The 23,909-nt window shown below is 41.9% G+C and overlaps 1 protein-coding gene across 2 annotated transcripts in view; it reads right to left on the bottom strand.

Annotated features, from left to right (window-relative positions):
* Positions 1-23,599, bottom strand: part of ZYX (zyxin) — a 34,268-nt gene extending 10,669 nt beyond the window's left edge. The window contains exons 1-2 of one of the 2 annotated variants that reach the window (XM_032213567.1): positions 23,297-23,599; positions 16,198-16,475 (exon numbers count right to left, since the gene is read on the bottom strand). In XM_032213567.1, the coding sequence (XP_032069458.1) occupies positions 16,198-16,453 (256 nt within the window). In that variant the 5' untranslated portion in view covers positions 16,454-16,475; positions 23,297-23,599. Of the gene's footprint in view, positions 1-16,197; positions 16,476-17,053; positions 17,143-23,296 lie in introns of those variants that run through there. The other variant, XM_032213566.1, reaches the window with a different exon arrangement.
* Between the last annotated feature and the right edge of the window lie 310 nt (positions 23,600-23,909).

Raw genomic sequence — 23,909 nt, 5'->3', positions numbered from 1 at the left:
GCTTCAAGGTGCTATTGATCACCCATAAAGCCCTACATGGCAGTGGATCTGGATACTTGAGAGACCGCCTTCTGCCAATTACCTCCCTACGACCTATAAGATCTCATAGGTTAGGCCTCCTCCGCATTCCATCGGCCAGCCAATGTCGGCTGGCAACCACAAGGAGGAGGGCCTTCTCAGCAGCGGCCCCGACCCTTTGGAACGAGCTCCCCGTAGAGATTCGTACCCTCTCCACCGTCCAGGCCTTCCGCACAGCCTTGAAGAACTGGCTCACCCGTCAGGCCTGGGGATAAGGACCATTACCCCGCCCGAATGTTGTATGCATGTTGCTTATTATTTTATTATGTGTTGTCGTCTTAGTGCTGTATTCCCCCCTCCCTGGTTTTCTGTGAGCCGCCCTGAGTCCCCTCAGGGAAAAGGGCGGCCTACAAATAAAATCAATTCAAATTCAAATTCAAATTCAATACTTTATTGCCATCGATGCCATCCAGATTTCTGCAGCCCAGATCTGATAGCATATTACACACATAGAACGTAGATATACTGTACACTTACATTCCTTTGAAAAATCAGATCTTGATAATAGCACGAATAGAGAATACTACAGGATTTAAAAAGTTGAATGCTTGCCAAAACTGGTTTATGCTTCCAAAACATTTTTTCAAGAATGTTAATTCATATCAAGATATTTTTGTTTTCTTTTGTTATGTTCTGTTACAGTTTTACTTAGTATAAACAACTGTGCAATATTTCCATATGCTTGAAAGCCAACTATCTTAAGCATCTTAACAAAATTACACGTAGTCCTTGACTTACAACAGTTCATTTAGTGACTGTTCAAAGTTACCACCTCACTGCAAAAAGTGACTTACGACCATTTTTCACACTTACAATCTTGCAACATCTCCTTGATCATGTGATCAAAATTCAAATGCTTGGCAACTGGTTCATATTTATGACTGTTGAAGTGTTCAAGTAATCATCTTTTGGGAACTTTTGACAAGCAAAGTCAATGCGGAAGCCAGATTCAATTAACAAATGTGTTTCTAACTTAACCACTGTGATTAGTCACCTAACAACTGTGGTAAGAAAGGTCGTAAAATGGAGCAAAATTCACTCAACAACTATTTCACTTAGCAACAAAAAGGGGAAAGAATGGGGTGAAGTGTTGTTGTTGTTGTTGTTTGCAATAATGTATATGTGGGGAGTGGGGGACCTTTAACAGTGCCTTACATCTTTACAAGGATCTCTGATATTCAGTACAGCCTGAAACAAGAAAATTTACAAAGAAAAAGAAAAAGGAAGCCCCAGAAATTGACACCACATACCATAATATCAGCAAGACAAGATCTTCTACATTCCACTGTCATCCTGAGAGACAAATCACCCTTGCCACAAATAGCATACTTTCTTACAATGGATTGTGCTAAATCAGAGCCACAACTACCAGAGAAAAAGAGACACAATCACCTTCACCCTTGTAGAGAGCCTGGAAAAAACACACACACACACACACACACACACACACACACAATTACTGTTACAGGAACCTTCTTCTATAAATAGAAGGCAGAGAGTAACAGAACAATATGCACCCTTCACCAGTTCCCAGAAGTCCAATCTTACTGTAATAAGAAGCAAAACTGGGCAGAATTCTGTACATTGCAGGACTTTCAATTCTCTAAATTTGGAAATCCCTGGTGCTAGAAGTCACTCCACCCTCAATGATGGTTTCAGTTTGCATGGTTTATTTCTTCACATGGAAGTGAATGGTTACTATTTATGAGAGAAGCTTCTGTGGCACTATATCCTTCTTGTTTCTTGTTTCTATACACATAGTCCTTGATTTGTGACCACAATTGAGCCCAAAATTTCTGTTGTTAATTAAGTGAGACAGTTGTTAATTTTGCCCCATTTTATGACCTTTCTTGCCACAGTTGTTAAGTGAATCAATGCAGTGGTTAAATTAGTAAGACGGTTGTTAAGTGAATCTGGCTTCCCTCTTGACTTAGCTTGTCAGAAAGTCACCAAAGGGGATCACATGACCTTGGGACACTGTAATTGTCATAAATATGAGTCAGTTGCCAAGTGGCTGGATTTTGATCATGTGATCATGGGGAGGCTGCGATGCTTGTTAAGCATGAAAAATGGACATAAGTCACTTTTTTCAGTGTTGTTGTAACATTGAACAGTCACTAAATGAACTGTTGTAAGTGGAGGACTACCTGCATTTTACTTTTTTGGAGGAAGAAAAAATATTTCTTACATTTTCTGAAATGAAGCAATTTGGGGAAGGACCAGGGTTCTTGCTCGGTCCCTTATTGTGTCCCAAATTTGAAAAAAAAAAGGGCACATATCTTCCTATCAAACCATACACTTTTCTCTATTCTAGCATCAAGTCCCATCTGATTTTTTACCTTTCTTTCAGATCAATGTCACTGGACATATTGGATAACGGAAGGCAAGAAAGAGAAAAAAGATAGAGAAACAAAACCATCGCTACCACTAAGATGCCTCCAACAAAGATTCTTGAGTGACTGTTTGGCTTCCTCTCTTTCACATATTTAGCTAGAAAAACTGACACTATCACCCACGGACTTACAAGGATCACAAAGATTGATCTACAAAGAACCTCTAACACATTGTTTCTCAATGTGGCTGGCTCGGGAATTCTGGGAGTTGAACTCCACTCATCTTCAAGCGGCCACGGTTGAGAAACAATGCTCTAACACCTCCTTCCCTCTGTAAATCAGTTTAGATATATTTCGAGTTTTCCTTTTTTTCCTAATCTGATAAGCTAACCATCTGCCAGGTTTGTTTGCATTACAAAAAGTATTGTGTTTTGCATATAATAGATTAGTAGCCACCTGGTCAGAGATCAACATGTCAAATTGAGATTTTAATATGTTAATAGCTTCCTTAACCTTTGTATCATCTGGGTTCATTGTTAACTCCAGCTCTTTTCTCTTAATTTCCTCTTCCAGTTCTGTTCGTTTTAACCCTTGCTTATTTCTATGTGTTTTATTTATATTCATCAAAACTCCTCTCATATACGCTTTGCTTGCGTCCCATACAAATTCCATAGATGTACCCTTATTCATATTCAAAACAAAATATTCAGATAGTAATTTTTTACAATCATTAATATACTTTTCATATCTAAATAAGTTTTCATTCAATCTCCAAGACCTTCTTGCCTGCACTACCCTTCCCAACTCCATCCAAACTGGGTTGTGGTCCGAAAGGACCCTAGCTGCAATCTTTGTTTTCTTGACCCTAGAAAGCAAATCATTAGTGGTTAGGATAAAATCAATCCTTGAAAGGGATTGATGCCTGTCCGAGAAGAAAGTGAAGTCATATTCCTCTGCATTTCTTTCTCGCCAAATGTCTCTCAATTCAAAATCATCCATAATGTCAAAGAAAGATTTGGGTAATATATATCTAAGTTTATATCTAAACTGATTTACAGAGGGAAGGAGGTGTTTCAACAGGAAGAGATTCAAAAGGCTTTCTGGGAATTTTTTACAGAACTGTATAAAGGGGATAAAATTAATGGTTTAGACATAGATAAATATTTAGACAAAGAGAAAATACCTTCAGTTAGAGAAGAACACAGGCAAAAATTGAATCAACCAATAACCTCGGGGGAAATCCTGCAGGTAATTAAGCAATTAAAGTCAGGGAAAGCACCAGGTACAGATGGCTTGACAGCGGTTTACTATAAAAACTTACAGTTAGAAATGGTAGAACCTCTTAGAGAATTATTTAATATGATTCAAACGGAAGGTAAAGTCCCTCCATCTTGGAAGACAGCGTTTATATCTTTGATACCCAAGAAGATCAGGATACTACTCAACCCAAAAATTATAGACCTATTTCATTACTGAATGTAGATTATAAAATTTTTACTAAAATATTAGCAAATAGGTTAATGTTGGTCACTCAACAATTGATACATACGGACCAAACAGGTTTTATACAAGGGAGACAGATGAAAAGTAATGTTAGATTAATTATTAATGCATTAGAATATTTGGGAAAGAACAACCAGATCCCTGCTGCGTTTATATTTTTGGATGCTGAGAAGGCCTTTGATCGAGTTAACTGGCAATTTCTGTTGATGATATTGCAAAAAATGCAGATAGGAGATAATTTTTACAGTCAATTAAAGCAATATACCAACAGCAAACAGCACAAATCATAGTCAATGGAAGTCTAACAGACTCTTTTCAAATTGGAAAAGGTACAAGACAGGGCTGTCCTTTGTCCCCATTATTGTTTATTATAACTTTGGAAGTATTGTTGAATAAAATACGGGGCTTGGATGGTTTAAAAGGGATCAAGATTAGGCAGCAAGAATATAGAGTCCGCGCTTTTGCGGATGATTTGGTTATAATATTGGAACAACCGCAGGAATCCAGTATGGTTTTAATGAATATGATTAATCAATATGGTCAAGTGTCGGGCTTTAAAATAAACTTAGGAAAAACCAAAATATTAGCTATAAATATGAATATTAAACAAAAGGAAGAATTAGGAGTGATGCTAGGATGTGAGGTAGTTAAAAAAGTCAAATATCTTGGAGTTAACATTTTAACTTCAAATGGGAAATTATATAAGCATAATTATGAACCACTTTGGCATAGCATACAGACAGAGATGAAAAAATGGGAGAAATTGCACCTATCTTTGCTGGGTAGGATAGCGGCAGTGAAAATGAACATTCTACCAAAATTTTTATTTCTCTTCCAAATGTTACCTATACTAAAAAAAGATGCGAACCTTTTAGAATGGCAGAAGGGTATTAACAAATTTGTGTGGGCAGGAAAGAAGCCGAGGGTAAAGATGAAAATAATGCAAGATGCACGTGAGAGAGGAGGATTGAAACTACCTAATTTAAAACTATATTATGATGCAGTGGCATTATCTGTAATTAGTGATTGGATTCACTTAACCAATGATAGAATATTGAACATTGAGGGACACGATCTGCTATTTGGTTGGCATGCTTACCTGTTATTCAACAAAAAATTGGATAAGAACTTTAAAAGTCATATTTTAAGAAATGCTTTATTGCGGGTCTGGAAGAAATACCAATATAAATTAAATGACAAGATACCCATGTGGGCAATTCCTAGACACGCAATTGAAAATATGAATACAGCACAAAAACAGGACAGAATTACTTACAGACAGCTTCTTACCTCGGAAAGGGGGGTATTACAATTAAAATCTTTAGAGGTATTAAAAGAGGAGAAGGTAGTTCAAACATGGTTCCAGTATGGGCAATTACAGGCTAGGTGGAAAATAGATCAAAAAATTGGTTTTATTCAAGTTGAGGATAATCTGTTTAAACAAATAAGAGATCAAAGCTTAATGCATATAAAGAGGATATATAATGTATTAATACAGATGGATTCAGAAACAGAATTAGTTAAAGATTGTATGATAAAATGGGCTCAAAATATTGAGGAACCAATAATGTTGGATACATGGGAAAGAATCTGGGTAAGAAATGTGAAATTTACACAAGCTCAAAATCTGAGAGAAAATTTTTACAAGATGTTCTATAGATGGCATTTAGATCCTAAAAAGTTGGCTTCTATGTATCCGAATGTTCAGCCTAAATGTTGGAGGTGTGGTTCTCTCGATGCTACATATTATCATATATGGTGGACTTGCCAAAAGGTTAAGGCATTTTTGATAAAAATATGGTGGGTCATGCAAAATGTTTTTAAAAGAAGGATAAAGTTTAGTCCTCAGTTATTTTTACTAGGTATATGTACTGACTTTACAGTGGTAGAGACCAATTTGACTTTGCACCTGATAACTGCAGCAAGACTGTTGGTGGCGCAATATTGGAAGAAGGAAGAATTGCCTACAATCCAAGAATGGACATTGAAAGTAACAAACTTAGCTGAAATGGCTAAAATATCGGCATATCTCAAAGATCATTCAAATGAGAGATATAAACGAGACTGGAAAAAATGGATTGACTATATACAAAATAAATACGGGACTAAGAAATTCCAGTTAGCCTATGCTTAAGATCAGAAATGATTTAAACTGTTAAAAGTTAGTTCAGTAAGAAGAAGCTAAGGTCAATCTAGAATGTCATTAATTTCTTTATTTCCTTTTTCTCAATAGATTTTAGACTGTGTTAGTTAAAAATCCATACCGGGTACGGGTTCTGGGAAGTCGGGGGGGGGGGGGGGAAGGAGGAGGGGGGGGTGGGGGGGTGGAGGGAGGGAGGGGTACACACAACAAAAAAAAAATTGTACTTCAATGTTTTAATGATTGACAAATGACATATTTGTGTTTTTTTTAAAGAAAAATAAAAAAGTTCTGTTTAAAAAGAGAAACAATGCTCTAACACCTTATTGCAAAGAAAATTGCAACATACACCATAAACTAGCCTTTCTAACCTGCCATTTTCTAGATAAGCTGAATATCATAAACTCTTATACATACATACATACATACATACATACATACATACATACATACATACATAATTTCATATTTTTATTAGTTGGACATATAAAGTAGAAAGGAACTGCTGCTACTGTTTAAAAATTATAAAATACAGACAACTTTGTCTAACCAATGCTATCTCAGAAATATGGAACTCTGCCATCCTCTAAGTACTGGCCTACAGTTAGATCTGAAATTCTGCACTTCTTTTACCTAGCAGTTGAGATGGGTTCAGAAATGGTGGAAAAATGGTAAATACGAATGAACAAATACAAAGATTCCCACCATAGACAGTCAATCTTCATTAGAAAAAAAGGGAATATATACTATTTTAAGATAGTGGTGTCACAGTGGTTAGAATGCAGTACTGCAGCCTACTTCTGCTGACTGCCCACAGTTCAATTCTCACCGGCTCAAGGTTGATTCGGCCTTCTATACTTCCGAGGTCAGTAAAATAAAACCCAAATCATGCTGACTCTATAAACCGCTTAGAGAGGGGTTGCAAAGCACTGGGAAGCGGTAAATAAATCTAAATGCTATTTTAGCTATTTTTTCCTTTCCCATCTTCTTACATAATATTTCCTATCAAAAGTCCTGATTGGCTACTTAAACAATGGCTTTTAAAAATAGGACTAAAGTTTAATGATAGCAAAAATTAGAAGGTAGACAAATTCATATTCATCTATGCAAACAAAGAAGTTGAAGAGCTCTATAGAACCAAGCCAGAAACTGGGAGACTATGAGTTCTAGTCCCACCTTATTGGGTGACCTTAGGCCAGTCACAATCTCTCAACCCAACTCATCTCACAGGGCTTTTGTTGTAGATTTTTAGATTTTAGATTTTTAGATAAATTTATTTATAGGCCGCCCTTTTCCCTGAGGGGACTCAGGGCGGCTTACAACGTATAGGGAAGGGAGTACACACAATGACATATAAAACAGTACGTAATTAAAAATAGAAGCAACATTCATCATTCGGGAGGGGACGGATTATAATCTTTAACCCCAGGCCTGACGGGATAGCCAGATCTTGAGGGCTGTGCGGAAGGTCTGGAGGGTGGTGAGGGTACGAATCTCCACGGGGAGATCGTTCCAAAGGGTCGGAGCTACTACTGAAAAGGCTCTCCTCCGCGTAGTCGCCAGTCGACACTGACTGGCGGATGGAACTCGGAGGAGGCCTAATCTGTGTGATCTAATAGGTCGCAAGGAGGTAATTGGCAGGAGGCGGTCTCTCAAGTACCCAGATCCACTACCAATGGAGGGCTTTATAGGTGGTAAGTAGCACCCTGAAGCGCACCCGGAGATCAACAGGTAGCCAGCGCAGCTCACGGAGGATAGGTGTTATGTGGGCGAACCGGAGTGCACCCACAATCACTCGCGCGGCCGCATTCTGTACTAGCTGAAGTCGCCGGATGCTCTTCAAGGGCAGCCCCATGTAGAGCACGTTGCAGTATTCCAGCCTAGAGGTCACAAGGGCACGAGTGACTGTTGTGAGAGCCTCCCGGTTCAGGTAGGGTCGCAACTGGCACACCAGGCGAACCTGGGCAAATGCCCCTCTGGTCACAGCCGACAGATGGTGATCAAAGGTCAGCTGTGGGTCCAGGAGTACTCCCAAGTTGCGAACCCTGTCTGAGGGGTATAATATTTGGCCCCCCAGCCTGAGTGATGGAACATTAGCCAAATTATTGGGAGGGAAACACAACAGCCACTCGGTCTTTTCCGGGTTGATTACAAGCTTGTTAGCCCTCATCCAGTCCCTAACGGCTTCAAGACCCCGGTTCATCACGTCCACCGCTTCATTGAGTTGGCACGGGGCGGACAGATACAACTGGGTATCGTCCGCATATTGGTGGTATCTTATCTCGTGCCTCCGAATGACCTCGCCCAGCGGTTTCATGTAGATGTTAAATAGTAGGGGGGACAAGACCGAACCCTGCGGCACCCCATATGTTAGGGGCCTAGGGGTCGATCTCTGCACCCCAACCAACACCGACTGCGACCTGTCCGAGAGGTAGGAGGAGAACCACTGCAAAACAGTACCTCCCACCCCCACCTCCCGCAGTCGTCGCAGAAGGATACCATGGTCGATGGTATCTAAAGCCGCCGAGAGGTCAAGGAGAACCAAGATGGAGGCATGGCCTCCATCCCTGGCTCTCCAGAGATCATCGGTCAATGCGACCAAAGCGGTTTCTGTGCTGTAACCAGGCCTGAAGCGGGACTGGAATGGGTCAAGATAACTGGCTTCCTCCAAGGACCGCTGAAGCTGGGAGGCCACCACCTTCTCAACAACCTTCCCAACAAAGGGGAGGTTGGAGACTGGACGATAATTGTTAAGAACGGCTGAATCCAAAGATGGTTTCTTCAGGAGGGGTCTCACCACCGCCGCTTTAAGTGCGGCGGGGAAGATCCCCTCCCGAAGGGAGGCGGTAACGACCACCTGGATCCAGCCCCGTGTCACCTCTCCGCCGTTGGCAACCAGCCAGGAGGGACACGGGTCCAGTACACAAGTGGAGGCACTCACAGCTCTCATGGCCTTGTCCATGTCCCCGGGGGCAACATCCTGAAACTCAACCCAGCGATGGTCTGCCAAATTGTCCTCCTGTGCCTCGGCTGGATCTACAAAGGTGGAGTCCAAATCCGACCGAAACCGAGCAACTTTGTCCGCTAAGAACTGGACATAGTCTTCAGCCCTGCCCTGCAAGGGCTCCCCCGTATCCCTCCTATTTAGGAGGGAACGGGTTATCCTAAACAGGGCGGCTGGACGAGACTCAGCGGACGCAACCAAGGTGGCAATATACGATCTTTTTGCTGTCCTAAGTGCCCTGATGTACTCCTTGGTGCAAGTTGTTAAGAGTGCTCGGCTCGATTCGGATTTATCAGACCTCCATAGGTGCTCTAGGCGTCTCCTCTGGCGCTTCCTCTCCCGGAGCTCCTCGGTAAACCAAGGAGGTCTCCAGGATCCGCCACCTCGGAGCGGCCGTAGTGGCGCAATCCGGTCAAGAGACTCCGATGCTGCCGAGTGCCAGGCAGCAACCAGAGTCTCCACCGGACTGTGGGCGAGAGAGTCAGGAATAACCCCAAGCTCCGTCTGGAACCTCAAGGGGTCCATCAGTCGCCTGGGGCGGAACCACCTGGTCGGTTCCTCCTCCCTACAGTGGGGGTTTGGTCTCCGGAAGTCAAGCCTCAGTAGGCAGTGGTCTGACCACGACAGGGGTATGATCTCATTACCCCTCAGACCAAGATCACAAGTCCACTGCTCCGAGAGGAATACGAGGTCAAGCATGTGACCCGCTGAGTGGGTAGGGCCCCGAATTACCTGGGTCAAGCCCATGGCTGTCATGGAAGCCATGAACTCCTGCGCCTCATCAGAGTGTTCACCGAGCGAAGGCAAATTGAAATCCCCCAGGACCATAAGCCTGGGGAACTCAATTGCTAGCTCAATTGTTGTGGGGAAAATAAAAGGAGGAAGGAGTATTGGCTATGTTCGCCACCTTGAGTCATTTATAAAACAGTAAAGGTGGGATACATACATATATGCATGTATCAAAATTCCCCCACTCTTGCTTCCTTCAACAGTGAAGACATTTTTCATATTTATTATGCAACAATACTATTATCTTCCTGAAGTAAAGCCAAGGAAGAGCAGGCCAAAGACAATTTGTGCATTGTCTCTCCTGAGAGAAGAAACAACCAAGTCATAAGAGGAGGACAAGGACTAATGATGACTCCAGAGGAAAAGAGCCCAAGTTCCAGATGTTCATTACCAGCTGCCTATCTCACTCTTTGGAGGAAATGAGGCTGCAGAACTGAGCTAACAAAGACTTCTATGCCCAAGCAACGTTTCTTCTTTTGGGGGAAAAACAAGGCAATATATTCTTTATTTTTCAAGCTAAGTTAAGTTTTTGCTGACATATAAAGCCCAAACCTTTCCCCATATCAAAGCGAACAGAAGCTTTCAACTATGTTGGATCTACGCATAGTGACAAAGTTCTTGCTTTGGTTATGCATGCTTTGGTCACTACTGATGGGCAAGTGACTTCAGGGCTCAGTTCAATGGTGGGTTCCGGATCCCGTTCCAAGCGTTTGGTCAGAACGGGCCCGGTGGCATCCACATGCACACACCCAGAGCGCACGGATGCATCTTAGTGCTTCCGCGAGCCTCCACAATGCTCCAGCTGCTCCATGCCCGTGCGCATAAGCCTTAAAAGACAGGTAAGGAGCTCGGGCAGACAGGTGGGCCCTCCAGAGCACCATACCGGAAGCGTATCTGGTGCTTCGGACTGGCTCCGGTATGCCCGTACTGGGGCATACCGCCTACAACCCACCACTGACTCATTTCCGATTTCTTTACCACTCCATTTTATACATACCGTATTTTTCGGAGTATAAGACACACCTTTCCCACCCACCCCAAGAGCGTGGAAATGTTGGTGTGTCTTATACACTGAATACAGCCATTTTTGGCCTCCCGAAGCCCCACTGCCGCATCCCATTTTTGTGAAAAATGAGCTGTTTTTCGCAAAAAACTGGGGCATTTTTGCCTTTGCCCACCCCCCAGAAGCACTCTGCAGGCTGGGGAAGGGAAAATGTGCCCATTTGGGTGAAAAACAGGCCATTTTTCACCAAAATTGGGGTATTTTTACCTTTCCCCACCCCCCCAAAGCACTCTGCAGGCTTCAGAAGGGCTGGGCGGGGGAGGGAAAATGCCCCTGTTTTGGTGAAAAACAGGGGTGTTTTTGCCTTACCTCAGCCCTGCTACAGCCTGCAGAACGCTCCTAGGGGCCAGGGAGGACAAAAACTTTTTTTCTTATTTACCTCTTCGAAATATTGGTGTGTCTTATACACCAGTGTATCTTATAGTCTGAAAAATATGGTATAATCTGCCCCAACAATAGAAAATGCTGGGTAGGGCTCACAAATTAATACAATACTCCAAGACATTTGGAAATCAGGCAGTATTCCATTAATCTGTGCACCCCACCCAGAATATGCTGGGATTGAGATGATTATAAATATCACAAACAATAAATCAGATATTCAAATTTACAAGTGTGACCAAGGCCAATTTTTACTTAGCAGTTGAGACAACCAAGGTTTAATTGATGGTCTTTCACAGGCTCACAGCCCATACTGATTATCTTCATAACCCTTCCCTCACTCCAAAATCAAAATTACAGAAAAGATATTATCAAGCTCAGGGAAAAGCTGAAACTACTTCAAATATCAGGGAATGCAATACTTTTTTTCCCCAGTTTCTAATCAAAGTATTATAAGAGACTGAAAAAGTCATGTTTAGTAGTTGTTATTCTATAAATTCTCAGATACCAAAATCCTGAGAAGCCTGTCCTCTGAAAAGCCATAATACCACGATTCAAATAAAACAACTGGCCAAGAAAAATTCTGAATTCTAGGAACTCTTGCAATGAAGTACAGATGTTGAATTGGCAGATTTAACCCCAATCTGTTCTCTTGGGATGAAAGGTTCAAGAACAAAGGAAGATGAATTTGCCTACTCTGAATGCTAAGTGATGTAGGAGCTATACTGCTTGAAATCAATTCAACAATCTGCAGGGCCAAAATCTAAACCAAGGGGACATACCCATATAATGAAGATAAACAAAGCAAATTTGACAACAATTAAAATGCCAATAGATTAAAAATAAGATAAAGAGGAAGGAGGGAGGGGAAAAAAGGAAAAAGATCATTTGTTTTCTGATTTCCCCCCTTTTTTATGCTCCTGCTAATTTATAGCTTTTATAAAACATTTGGTCCCCACAGAAGCCAAAGTGTAAATGTTTGTATTTGCCGTGCTACGTGATGTATGGTATTATGTATGGGAACCATTCTTGCTTAAATTTGTTTAAGGTTCTGTTGTGAAAATATACTGTGAGTTTTGCCACTGCTGCATATTCTCCACATTTACATTCCCAATCAGATATTCTTAGAATTGTATCTTTTTTTTCCAGTAGTGGGCAAAAATTATTCTAGCAGATGTGGGAATTTATTTCATTAATTTGTGGTGCTTGTTGTTGATTTTTTTTTCTAAAATGATACCTAGTAAGGAAAATATGGTTTATTGCAAATTTAAATTAATTAAATACCAAAATTGGTATTGGTATTGTGGATATCTTTCCAATACTTTTGAGCCTTTTATTTACATATCTACTATTTGAATATAGTGCTGATGGGCTAAATGAAAATCAATCAAACAACCAAGCCTGTTGCAAGGCCCAATTCTATGCCAGTTGACCAGGAACTAAAATCATGGCATTTGTTTAGACCATGTGATTTTAGAATTGCAGACCTAATCAAAGATAGGATAAAAGCATAAAATAGACTTTTCTCCACTCTGTTTGTCTGAATGCAAGAAATTTGCAAGTGAACAGAAAACATAGAATAATGGCGTTGGAAGGGACCTTGGAGATCTTCTAGTCCAACCCACTGCTCCAGCAGGGGACCCTATACCATTTAGATAAATGATTGTCCAATCTCTTTTTGAAAGTCTCCAGTGATGTAGCACCCACAACCTCTGAATGTATGTTGTTCCATTGGTTGTTGCTCTCATCTTTATGAAATTTCTCCTTAGTTCTAGGTTGCTTCTCTCCTTGGTTAGTTTCTATCCATTGTTTCTCATCTTGCCTTTTGGTGTTTTGGAAAACAGTTTGACCCCCTTGTCAATGTACTGTAGGAGCCCCTCAAATATTGTAAAGCGTAAAGTTCCCATTGCATTTAAGGAATAATTTTATCATTTAACCTATAAATTATCCAAACTATTGCTGAAATGTGACAAGATGCCACTCTTCTGCACTAGGAGTGGTATTCTTTCTGGCATTCATACTATTATGTTGTTATTTTACTTACTCCCCCCACCCCAAGCAGGGATCAAAACCAGATGTTTTTAGGGGCCAAATATTTCTAGTTATGAATGAACAGAATAGGTTCTGCTACATCAAGCAATGAATTTTTGAACATTTCTAGACTAGGAAAAGAGAATCAAAGTGAATTTTCTACTAACTTGGTTAAACCTAGAGGAAACAATCAAGTCTAGTTTTCTTGTTCATGCAATTATAAGTCATAATAATGTCTTAATCATAAATAAACGTTCTCTTAGTACTGGTGGATTCATAAGCCAGGGTTGATTCTTTATTTGGCTTATCATTGTGTGCAAATGCTAGGCCATCCCCATTATGGAAACATTAACCACTTCTATATCTAGTTTCCTTTGCCTCTCTAGCCTTCCTAGATGCTCAAGTTCTGCATCCCTAAAGCACTATTGTTCTTTCTCCAACTTGACAGCATTTCTCTCCGCCCTTCCTAACTCCCATTAAAGAAAACTGGGACTGAGGAGGAGCCATCCCTTGGATTGCAACTATTCACTGATTAGAAAGATAACCAAGTCATTAATTACTAATAATGCTAGTATGTTGTCCTATTGACTTTTTTCACATGCAGATATCCCAAGGGTATGTTTTAATTAAAATGTCAATGTGCTTCCAGAGAGATTCCATTAGCAATAACAGAGTATGACTATGAAATACAAACATATTCACGCAATACTTACATCTGCCTTAGGCTGAAGAGGTAAAAATTATACAAAAGCTAGGTATGGGATACAAGCCCCAGGATTCAAATGGAGCAGGTGTACTAACTGAAGAACCAGAGCTGTGACGTCTCAAGGATCAAATATTATTCTAGCATATTCAATTATACTAGTAAATAGCAATCAGGCAGTTATTTTGGATAATGCAGAAGCCAATCAAGAAGCCACTTTTAATGTTTGTAAACATTAAACAATTGATTAGAAAAAAAATCAATTAAAATTTCAGATAAACTAGTTTTGATCACACTTAATTGTACATTGTAACAAGTCATCCCAGAATCATTTCTATTATAATTTGTTAAAACATCTCCCAGGTTATGTGGTGTGTGTGTGTTTGTGCGCGCACGCTGTTCAGAGCCTCAAGTGTGCTTCGCCACAGAAGGGCTGAGGAAGAAGCGTGGGTTTCATTCAGCACATGCTTTCTTAAGTTTCCTCAGATGAGATGAAAGTATATGTATACTTCTTTTTTATAGTCGGAGAAAGAATTTTAATACTACCCAAGCTCAGATATAGAGTCACGGACATGCTGTTGGGATTCTGCCAATTTTACAAGGGCAAAAATAAACGACTTGAATTCCAAGGGTATCTGAAACCAAATAATGAAGACGGTATCCTACTTAAAGGTGTTTTTAAAAAGACAAAGACTAGAAAGCCCTCCGTTAGACAAGAACATTCTTAATGTGGAGATGAAGGAAAGAAAGAAAACAAAGAAAATGACTTAGTCAACAATACAGGTAGTCTTTGACTTACAACCATTCGTTTAGTGAATTCAAAGTTACAACAGCACTGAAAAAGTGACTTTTTTTACAGTGGTCACGTGATCAAAATTCAGACAGTTGACAACTGGCACATACCAGTTTATTTATGACAGTTGCAGAGTGCCGGGGTCATGTGATCACCTTCTGCAAACTTCTAATAAGCAAAGTCAATGGAGAAGCCAGATTCATTTAACAACCAGGTTACTAACTTAACAAGTGCAGTCATTCACTTAAGAATTGTAGCTAGGAAGGTTGTAAAACTTTCTTAACAGCCGTCTTCCTTAGCAATGGAAATTTTGGGCTCAGTTGTAGTTGAGGACTACCTATAATTTATTAAGTAGGCCTAGGAAAAGGGGTTAAAACAACTATGACAACAAAGGAAGATTATGCAAACAAAAAAACGTACAAGTAAATTAAAATGTCTTATTTAAGTAAAACTGGCTCTGGACTTTTGCTCTCCAAATATAAACTTGGTTTCAAATATAAATTTAAAAATTCTGATGAGATTCCCACCACTACTGCACTCGCATCTGAAGGCTGCAGAAAGCGTACCCAAAGGCTTTTGAGGGTGGGGGAAGTAAATTCAAAACGCAGTTGTATTTAACCTCCCAGAGCCTTAACACATCTGTTTTAAGGCTTAACCTTTTCCCTAAATAGGGAGAGCCCTGATGATTTGGGGAATGCTACAGAATGCTGACCTATACAATAATTAATCTCTCTCTACATGTACAGTTTGTACCAAATAGTTGCAAATCTAGAATTAGGAAGGCAGATTGAAGGACATTCACATGCACCCTCTCTCCCCTATAACTCAAGCATCTCTTGGCAGCATTCCAGAACCAGAATCTTAAACTATTTTTTGGAACTTGTGGTAAAATAGCTGCCTCAACATTACATCACCCCTGACTACATTCATTTATTACCACTGCGAGCAGAGAGTCAAATTAAGAATCCACAATTAGCCCAAGGCCACTTGTTAAGTTTCTGATGGAAGACAGTTGCCTTCAACCCCAGCAGGATAGTTATCTGATGCTCCTCCAGCACTGTTTCATTGAGGGATATAATATTTCAGATGATTCAGAGGCAAATCACAGAGCGTCATCCCTCAATTCTCCTGTTTGAGATTGCTTTCTCATTCTTCGCTCAGCAAAGTTCTGGCAGCCACACCCTCATGGAAATTATTCCACTTTTTTTGAAAAATAGAGATCCACACCTTCTTCTAACCTGGAAGCTACAACTTTGGTGTGATTGTGAGCCATTTCCTCCTCCCCCACCACAACACCCCATACCCCACCACCTTTCCATCTTGTCCTTTGACTGAGCATCCTTTGCTTTTCCCAGTAGAAGACAACTAGGGTGACTTACCTTCTGCTGGGGAAAGAGTCACAGCTATGGGGATCTCCCCCACTTTTCCTATCTGGGCACATGCTCCAGCAGCCGGAGGCAGCCTCTGCTCAGAAGCATTTTCCGGAATCGGTCCAGCAGCCTTGAAGGGATTCACTTTGGGCTTGGGAGCAACGACGGGTGCAAATTTTTTCTGGGGGCTGTAGAAACTTGGAGTGGAGATGTTGATGCTGACAGTAGAGGTCATGCGGGTTCCTGGGGCACCGGATGAGGCCATCTTGGTGAGGGTGGCACAGGACCTAGATAAGGAGGACAAGAAAGAAAAACCCTCCTATCAGTCATGAAAAGGCAGAAGCAGCATGGAGTCTGGTGCCCGAAGGATGAATGAGAATATTTAAGATGGAAAGGAAAAGGGGAGGGGGGGTGTTAAAAATGAAGGACAGAGGAGAGCAGGATGCAAGGAACAAATAAGCAAGGTCCAAAGTGTAGATAAGCCTCAGCCTCCGCTTAGGGTGAGAACAGCCAGGCCTGAATTTCCTCCCTGCATATATTTTGGGAACAACCTAAGCTCTGTCACATGGGGAAAAATGGATCAATGCCACAGAAGAAACCACATGCCTCAAAGGGTAGGTTCCCCTCTTACAAGGCATGCCTGGGAGTCAATGCAGCTGCGTGAAAGAGAGAATAGGGCTCTGTGTACATTACGGCACAGGGTTTAAAGAGGACGACGCTCTGTATTTCTACCCATTTGAACGCATATAACAGAATCCACACTCTTCTCTCTGCTTGCTGTCCCCTCTGCTTCGCTCCACCTCAAGGCATTGCTGGTCAACACAAAGGCAATTTGGCAACGGATAGGAGAAGAACAAAAGGAAACCTGTCTGTCTCCATGGCGTCGGCATCTGCGAGGCAGCCCCTGGAGCCCCCGATATCCACCATCAGCCCCGTTGCCCCCTCCTCCTCCGTCCTGCAGCTGGTCCGTCCTGCCTGGTCCTTCCCGTCACAAGCATTCTCGGGCAGCATCCTTGCCTCTCAGCTATCGGTGTTGCCACTCCCCCACCCACCCACACAGGAAGCAGCTCCTAGTCCCAGCCAGCCGTGCTGACACGTTCCTGGAGTCACAAGTCTTCCCTCCCCAGACTGAGCAGCACAGAGATTGCCCTAAAGCATGCACACCCTGCTGTTGGGCTTTTCTGCTGCTGAAGCCAAGGCACACACAACGAGCAGCCAATTATCAGCTGCAACCCTGGCACAGGCTATTTTTTTTTTAGTTTTTTTTTTTTAAGGTTGCTTTGCAATATGTCAGGCAACTGTTCCCAGGCAGTTAAAGCACAGTCTTAACAGACAAATTTAAATGAGTCAAATACAAATCCTCTTTTAAAACATCAAATGCTTGCCTGTGCAGTTTAAAGCACAGCAACTGTGCCAGGAAGGGTGTTTATTTAAAGGCCTACAATTTTGTAAAAAAAAATAAAAAATTCATCAGTATGTTATACAGTATGTGTGTATACATATCAGGGTCCAGGTGATGTCATCAAGGTGCCTGGAGGCTGTGGAGATCTGGAGGATGGAGAATAGCCTTCACCTGATCCCTGACAAGACAGAGTGGCCATGGGATTGTGGGCCTTCCATCTCCTTTAGTAATGTTTCATTATTAACTCTGCATAGGTAGCACTCTTGTACAACCTGGGGTTCCTGCTCAAAGAGAAGGGGCAGTTATGGCCGGGAAAGCCTTTGAAACCTTGTGTGCCAACTCTATTCATTCCTAGATTGGAGGCGCTGCTCAGGAACCCTTGAACCCTTATACCTAATCACCTCTCCAATGGACTACTGCCATGCACTCTACATGGGGCTGCTCTTAAAAAGCATTCAGGACGTTTTGCTAGTCCAGAATGCTACAACATGTGTAGTGAATTCACCATGGCCAGGGTGGGTAAAAAAAACCAATGATTAAATTTTTTTAATCATTTTTAAAATTTAAATGAGTTTTTTTTAACCAAATTTATTTTAATAAAATGCTTTTGGAGTAAAAATCTATCTAAAGACATTTTTTCTATTTAAGATACATTAATAATTCAGTTTATTCAACATGAAATGGAGCTTAGTTATGTAGCATGAAGCTGTATATTCTGCAATATTGGGACTGTCGGTGAGTCAACAGCGGATCAGAGGAGGAGCTGTGAGACCGAGATGACAGTTGCTCTTTAAAAATTATGATTTAAATCGAGTTGATTTCAATCAAACCTTTTTACTAGTGATTTAAATTGTTATATAAATTGTGATTTAAATCAACTTGATTTAAATCAAATCCACCCTGCCATGTGCAGTAGTGAGCTGTACTGACTGCCGGTAGGCTTTGGGATGCAACTCAAAGTGATAAAAGGAAGGGGCCAAGTTATTTGCAAGACTGCCTAACTGCAATAGTTTTTGCTCATCCCATTACATCCAGTAGAGGGGACATGCTCAGTGAAGCAATGTCACCTGGTAGCGCGATGTATGCTCTCTCAGCCATGGTACCTGCCTTATGGATCAACTTTTCCCCTGGGTTTGGATGGGCAGTGAAGAATTTGCTTTCCAGATGTCAATGGAACCCAGCATGTGTGGAAGGGAATACATTTTGGTCAGATGTTCTTACTGTGGCCCCGACTTCACTTTTTTAATTGAAGTGATCATGTACTATGTTTTACCACAAATAATGTACCATTTGTTCACCACCCAGAATTCCACTGAGAGTTATATAAATTTGTTAAATAACTATACACAAAAATAGTCAAAACCATATCTTACTACCAGGGGCTTTATTAACACATTTGAGTTATTCACACTAATTTGAGACCATTTTTATTCATTAAGAATTGCAAATTCCTCATTTTACTGGTACAATTACTCCCAGCAAGTCAAAAGGATGAAAATGCAGTCTAGCCCACACTTAGAACTGCACCCTCAAGAAACACATCAATATCAGATCATTTTAAGATGCCAGACAATATCTTTAACACTCTGCTCCAGATAAACAGAATGGGGAAAATATTAATGATGCTGATACCGGTATATTCCATCCATGTTTACCTGTAAACATTTCTCTCTTCATCCTACTTCTGCCATAGAGCTCATTATTAAAGTCCACATTATTTTTTCCCTGAGTTACACATTAAACATAAGGTTTTGTTTTACCAACTTTTCAGACTTCATCTGACCAGTTTTCCAAGAGATGGCAAACCGGATTACATAAAAATGGAAAGGCTCAACATTGACACAAACACTATGTGGGAGTCAGCTGTCCCAGAAAGACACTTGCATAGTATGAGCAGCTGTTCCAACTCCTTCCGCTTTCCCCCCACAACAAGTCGCTTTCCCATTGCAGCTGCCCTGCCCATCTTATCCCCCTTCTTGCCTTCACCAGAGCACTGAATCAAACACTACATTTTGCAAACTGGTCTCTGAAGAGACACTCCATTTCCAAGGTCAACTGATAAAAGGAGTTCAATTGTACTTAAGAAAGCAAGCAAGAGCCAGCATAAGAGTGAGTTATAATGTTCACATGGGCAAGTAACAGGCAAGGGAGAATATTTCTCATGTGAGCAAGTCTCAACCAGTTATTGTATCTCTAGGCTCTAGAACAGCTATTTGGGAGGGTGGCCACAAAATGTTCAATGACTACCTTAATGGCTTTTGGTCAACCAGATTAAAGCTTTGGATTTAAAAGAGTGAGAGGAAGTTAACTGCCTTCAAATCAGTGCAAATTGCACGCACCACTCATTTTAAACTGCTTAGGATTTCTACAAAAGAACTATATTTTCTATCACGCCAAAGATTGAAAATGAAGTTTTCCTTCACACAAATTCTGCCTTTTTCAAAGTAAACGAAAGACAAATCCTCAAGAGTTTTCACTTCCCTGAAGAATTCCTTCCATGGAGAATTACAGCAAAATAATTCTATCAAAATGCTTAGAAGACAGACAAAAATCCCCTTCCACAAGGGTTGGTCCAACATACATGATATACAAAAGCTACACTCTATTTAATTTTCATCTGCATTATATTACCCTTGATTTTGTGGTCTGATGGCGGAAGAGATTCCATTACATCTGAATGTCCATTAAAAGGTGAATGGGATGTTATGCATGTGAAAAATACTATTATGCATAAAATGATTGCAACCCAAACACACTAAATAAAGGTCCAGTTACTCAAGGGGTACCCCATATCTGCAATTACATTGTTCCCTTAGGTAGGCTGGGAATACAGAATGCTACTTCTTTAAACAAGAAATAAAATTCTAAATACTGATACATAAAAATTATGGGAAAACACAAGTTCAGTGGTCCTTAGTGAAGATATGACAATGGCATATCTCCCTTTCCTTAATTGGTTTTGTAAGTATATAACATGAATTCTTCTTTTCAGTAACTTTCAATATTTTCTTCCTTCTTTCCTCACCACTCCCACCAAATGTTCATTGCTAATTGCTCATTGCTAATCCTATGCCTTTTGTTTCATTTGTTGGCAAAGAAAAGTGAGATTGCAAGAAAGATTGAGGCAGGAAAAAAAGTGGGAAGGGCCGACAAGAGTCCTGCAGCCAGTCTGTGTAATTTTTAAATGCATACAACTGTTAAAATAGTCTCTAACAAAATATTAAATATATCGCTATACCCTTAGTTCAAATAATTTCTCTCATTTTTAGAGGTATAGTAGCAAAAACACAACAGCAAAAACCATCTCAAGACAGGGAAGTTTTCCTTTAAATATTAAACGTCTTTATGCCCAGCTTATGAGAAGTGTTAGAAACACTCAGCCTCATCAGTTCCAAAATTTATATTGATTTATATTAACACAGCAAAGTGGTCTTAATGTTTCAGCAATACCAGTCTTCCTCATTCAGACATGCTGGATTTCATTTTAGCCCCAATCAGCATGACCGGTAGTAAGGGACTGTGGAGTTACAGTCAGAAAAACTCCAACGGACACCATGCTAGGAAGGATTGGACCACCCATCCTGCTTCAGTGCACTTTCAAGTATCTAGTGGTCAACCACTGAATACATACTCATAATAAGCATCTCCACCCAAAATAAAGAATGAGTCTAATATCTCTAAAAAAAAACTCCAAATTGTAAAGTAAGATTTTGAATGGGTCTGCTACATAAAAGCATTCTACTTTTGACCACCACTTGAAGAGTCATACCTTGTTGCTTGTATCATGTTGTCCTTCATTGCACAACCACTCCAGAACTACATAGTCTTACCACATAGCTTGCTATTACAAGTATAGATTAATTGTGTAATGGCACTTAATTTTGATTGTTGTAGTGTTACAATCTCCTGACATTGGTGGGATGTTTGATTAAGGATAATTTTAAATTTTGTGCATTGCTTTGGGCTCCTCTGAGAGGAAGAATGGCATTTAGAAAACCAATAACACTGTGGCTTTTCTTTGGACTGGGATATGTTCAATATGCATTAACTAAGGGCCAAGGAAAAGGGGTGAAGGCTTTGTTTTTAAAACTGAAATGTTTTTTTTTCTCAAAACTTCCTAGTTTCAGTTCCTTTGTGGTGGCAGCCCTATTTACAGTACATTACAGCTTCCCAATTAATATGTTTGAGTTTTGGAAATGCAAGCCAATCCCATTATTAGAATTTAGGATGCCTTCAGGGCTCAGACATATTCAGGTTGGTGTCTGTTTCCTAGACAAGACTTTGTAACCTGTGATCTATCAACCACAATACAGCATATGTGTCATGGATTATGTCTCTGGTTGGATGCATGACAAACCTCTGGTTCTCGTAGACACAGACAGTGAAGCAGGATGTTTACCAATACTCTAAGTCATTCTGCCATATGTAGATTGTGGGCTTGGCAGTTCGAGAAAGTATGTCTGAAGAGATAGAACAATTCAATTTTGTTGCCCCAATCAATTTGGGAATAGCAAAGGCCAGAAGATCTAGGATCAGTAGCTCTAGTTAGGATTAATGACAACCTGGAGGTGGGATTATACTAGTTGTACTTCTAAATTCTCAATACTGATATATAAAAGTTGTAATTATGTGAGCAGCCGGAGAGTGACATATGGTCCTCAGAGGAAGGAGGGTAGTAATAAATAATAGCATTGTGAACATGTTGCCTGAATTCTTCATCTGCTCCTTTTTTCTTCTCCACTACTCCTCATTGCTAATCATGTGCCTTTTTGGTTAGTAAGAGAGACACTGCAGAAATGTTCTGGGCAAAAAACCCAAAAAGTTATATTAAGATTGCAGAGGATGTCAGTGTTTACCATGTATGTAGATAAAAGTCGCTTAACCCAATTTATTTTTTTATTTTTTACATTGGGACGGCTGTAAAACTCGACCCCCGCACAAAAAAAAAGAGAAAAGAAATAATCCGGGGAAGCTTCAACAAGCACCAACACCAACCGTCTTTCTAGGAAGGACTCACAAGTCACGCAAGAGTTGCCGTCCCGACAAGAACTTGCAGATTCTTTCCGCTATCTAAACACATCTGGAAAAGCGCTCGGGGGCGCGGGGTTGCACTACCCCCCTCCGGCTTGGTTGAGCTTAAAGCAGGCAACAATTCCCAGCGCGCGGCTCAGCTTTCACCGACTGGCGGAACTTTCCAAGACAAAGAAGGGGAGTCGGCTGCGGGAGATACTGTCCCATAGCAGGGGAGCGGTGGCAGGGAAGTCCGAAGAGGGCGCCCCACAATTTGTCAACATTTCCCGAGAGAGGTGCCTTTCCTTAGAATCCTGCCCTTCTCTTTCGGCCCCAACCACGCCAAGTCTTCCTTTCAGAGCTGAGGCGCTCACCGCCACCCCCGGGAACCCTCCAGGAAAAATGCTCGCAGGTCCCCCCGGCTGCATAACGCATCTCTCGCCTAATCTTCGCCTAGCTTGTTGCACGCGACGGGGAGGCGCGCACGCGCGCACGCCCAGCCGCCATCCAGGGCAAAGTGGAGGATTTCAGCCCCGAGTGACCAATCAGGGGCCCGAGAAAGACCGGGAGCCGCTCGCGTCCTCCAGCCCAAGGCAGCAAGGAGGCATTCGGAAGCGCTGCGAGGCAGAGCGGTGGAGGAGGGAGCCCGCGGCAGCGAGACTCAGCTCTCCTCCGCAGGGAAAGGGGCGAACTTACCTTCAGGGACCGAAAACCGCTCCGGGGCTCCGCGGGATTAGCAGGCGCTCTTGCGTCTCTCCGGAAGGCGAGGCGCTGCAGATGGCAGCCTCTGGCGGTGCTTACCCGTGGGCAGGCGTCTCTGCCTGGCTGGCCCGAGCGCAACTTTCTGAGCAGCCTGGCTTGCCAAGAGGGGAGTTGTGCAAAGCGGGGACGGGGCGGAGGAAAGCCGAGCCGCCGGAGCCCCAAGGCTGCCGAAAAGAGCCTCCCCCTGCCCAAGCGTTTGACCATAAAAGGAGAGAGGCTGCGCTGAGCTAACAGCTGAGCTCACTCTTCGGGGAATGTGGCAATCGGGGAGGCCGGCGACGGAATGGGGGCGGGGGATGCGCGCTAAGCGGGACCGAAGCTTCCGCCCTTCCAGGAGTCCGGCTCGCCTCTCGTTTTACTCTAGGGTCAATCCTATCTACTCTGGGCTCCCTTCCTCCGAAGCAGAGGCAGTCCTGCGCAGGGCGACTCTCGGGAGTCCTAGGAAGTCGGCGTCGCCTGGGCGTACTGGCGCAGAAGCAAGACCTCTTGGTCTTCATTGAATGTCAGTGCAGCGCCAGATCCTATTAACATTTACCCGCCGGGGGGA

This window comes from Thamnophis elegans, chromosome 3, assembly GCF_009769535.1.
Source record: "Thamnophis elegans isolate rThaEle1 chromosome 3, rThaEle1.pri, whole genome shotgun sequence".
NCBI classification, from domain to species: Eukaryota; Metazoa; Chordata; class Lepidosauria; order Squamata; family Colubridae; genus Thamnophis; species Thamnophis elegans.
Note: the sequence above shows the minus strand (reverse complement) of the source record. Positions and strands in the feature narration are given on the sequence as shown.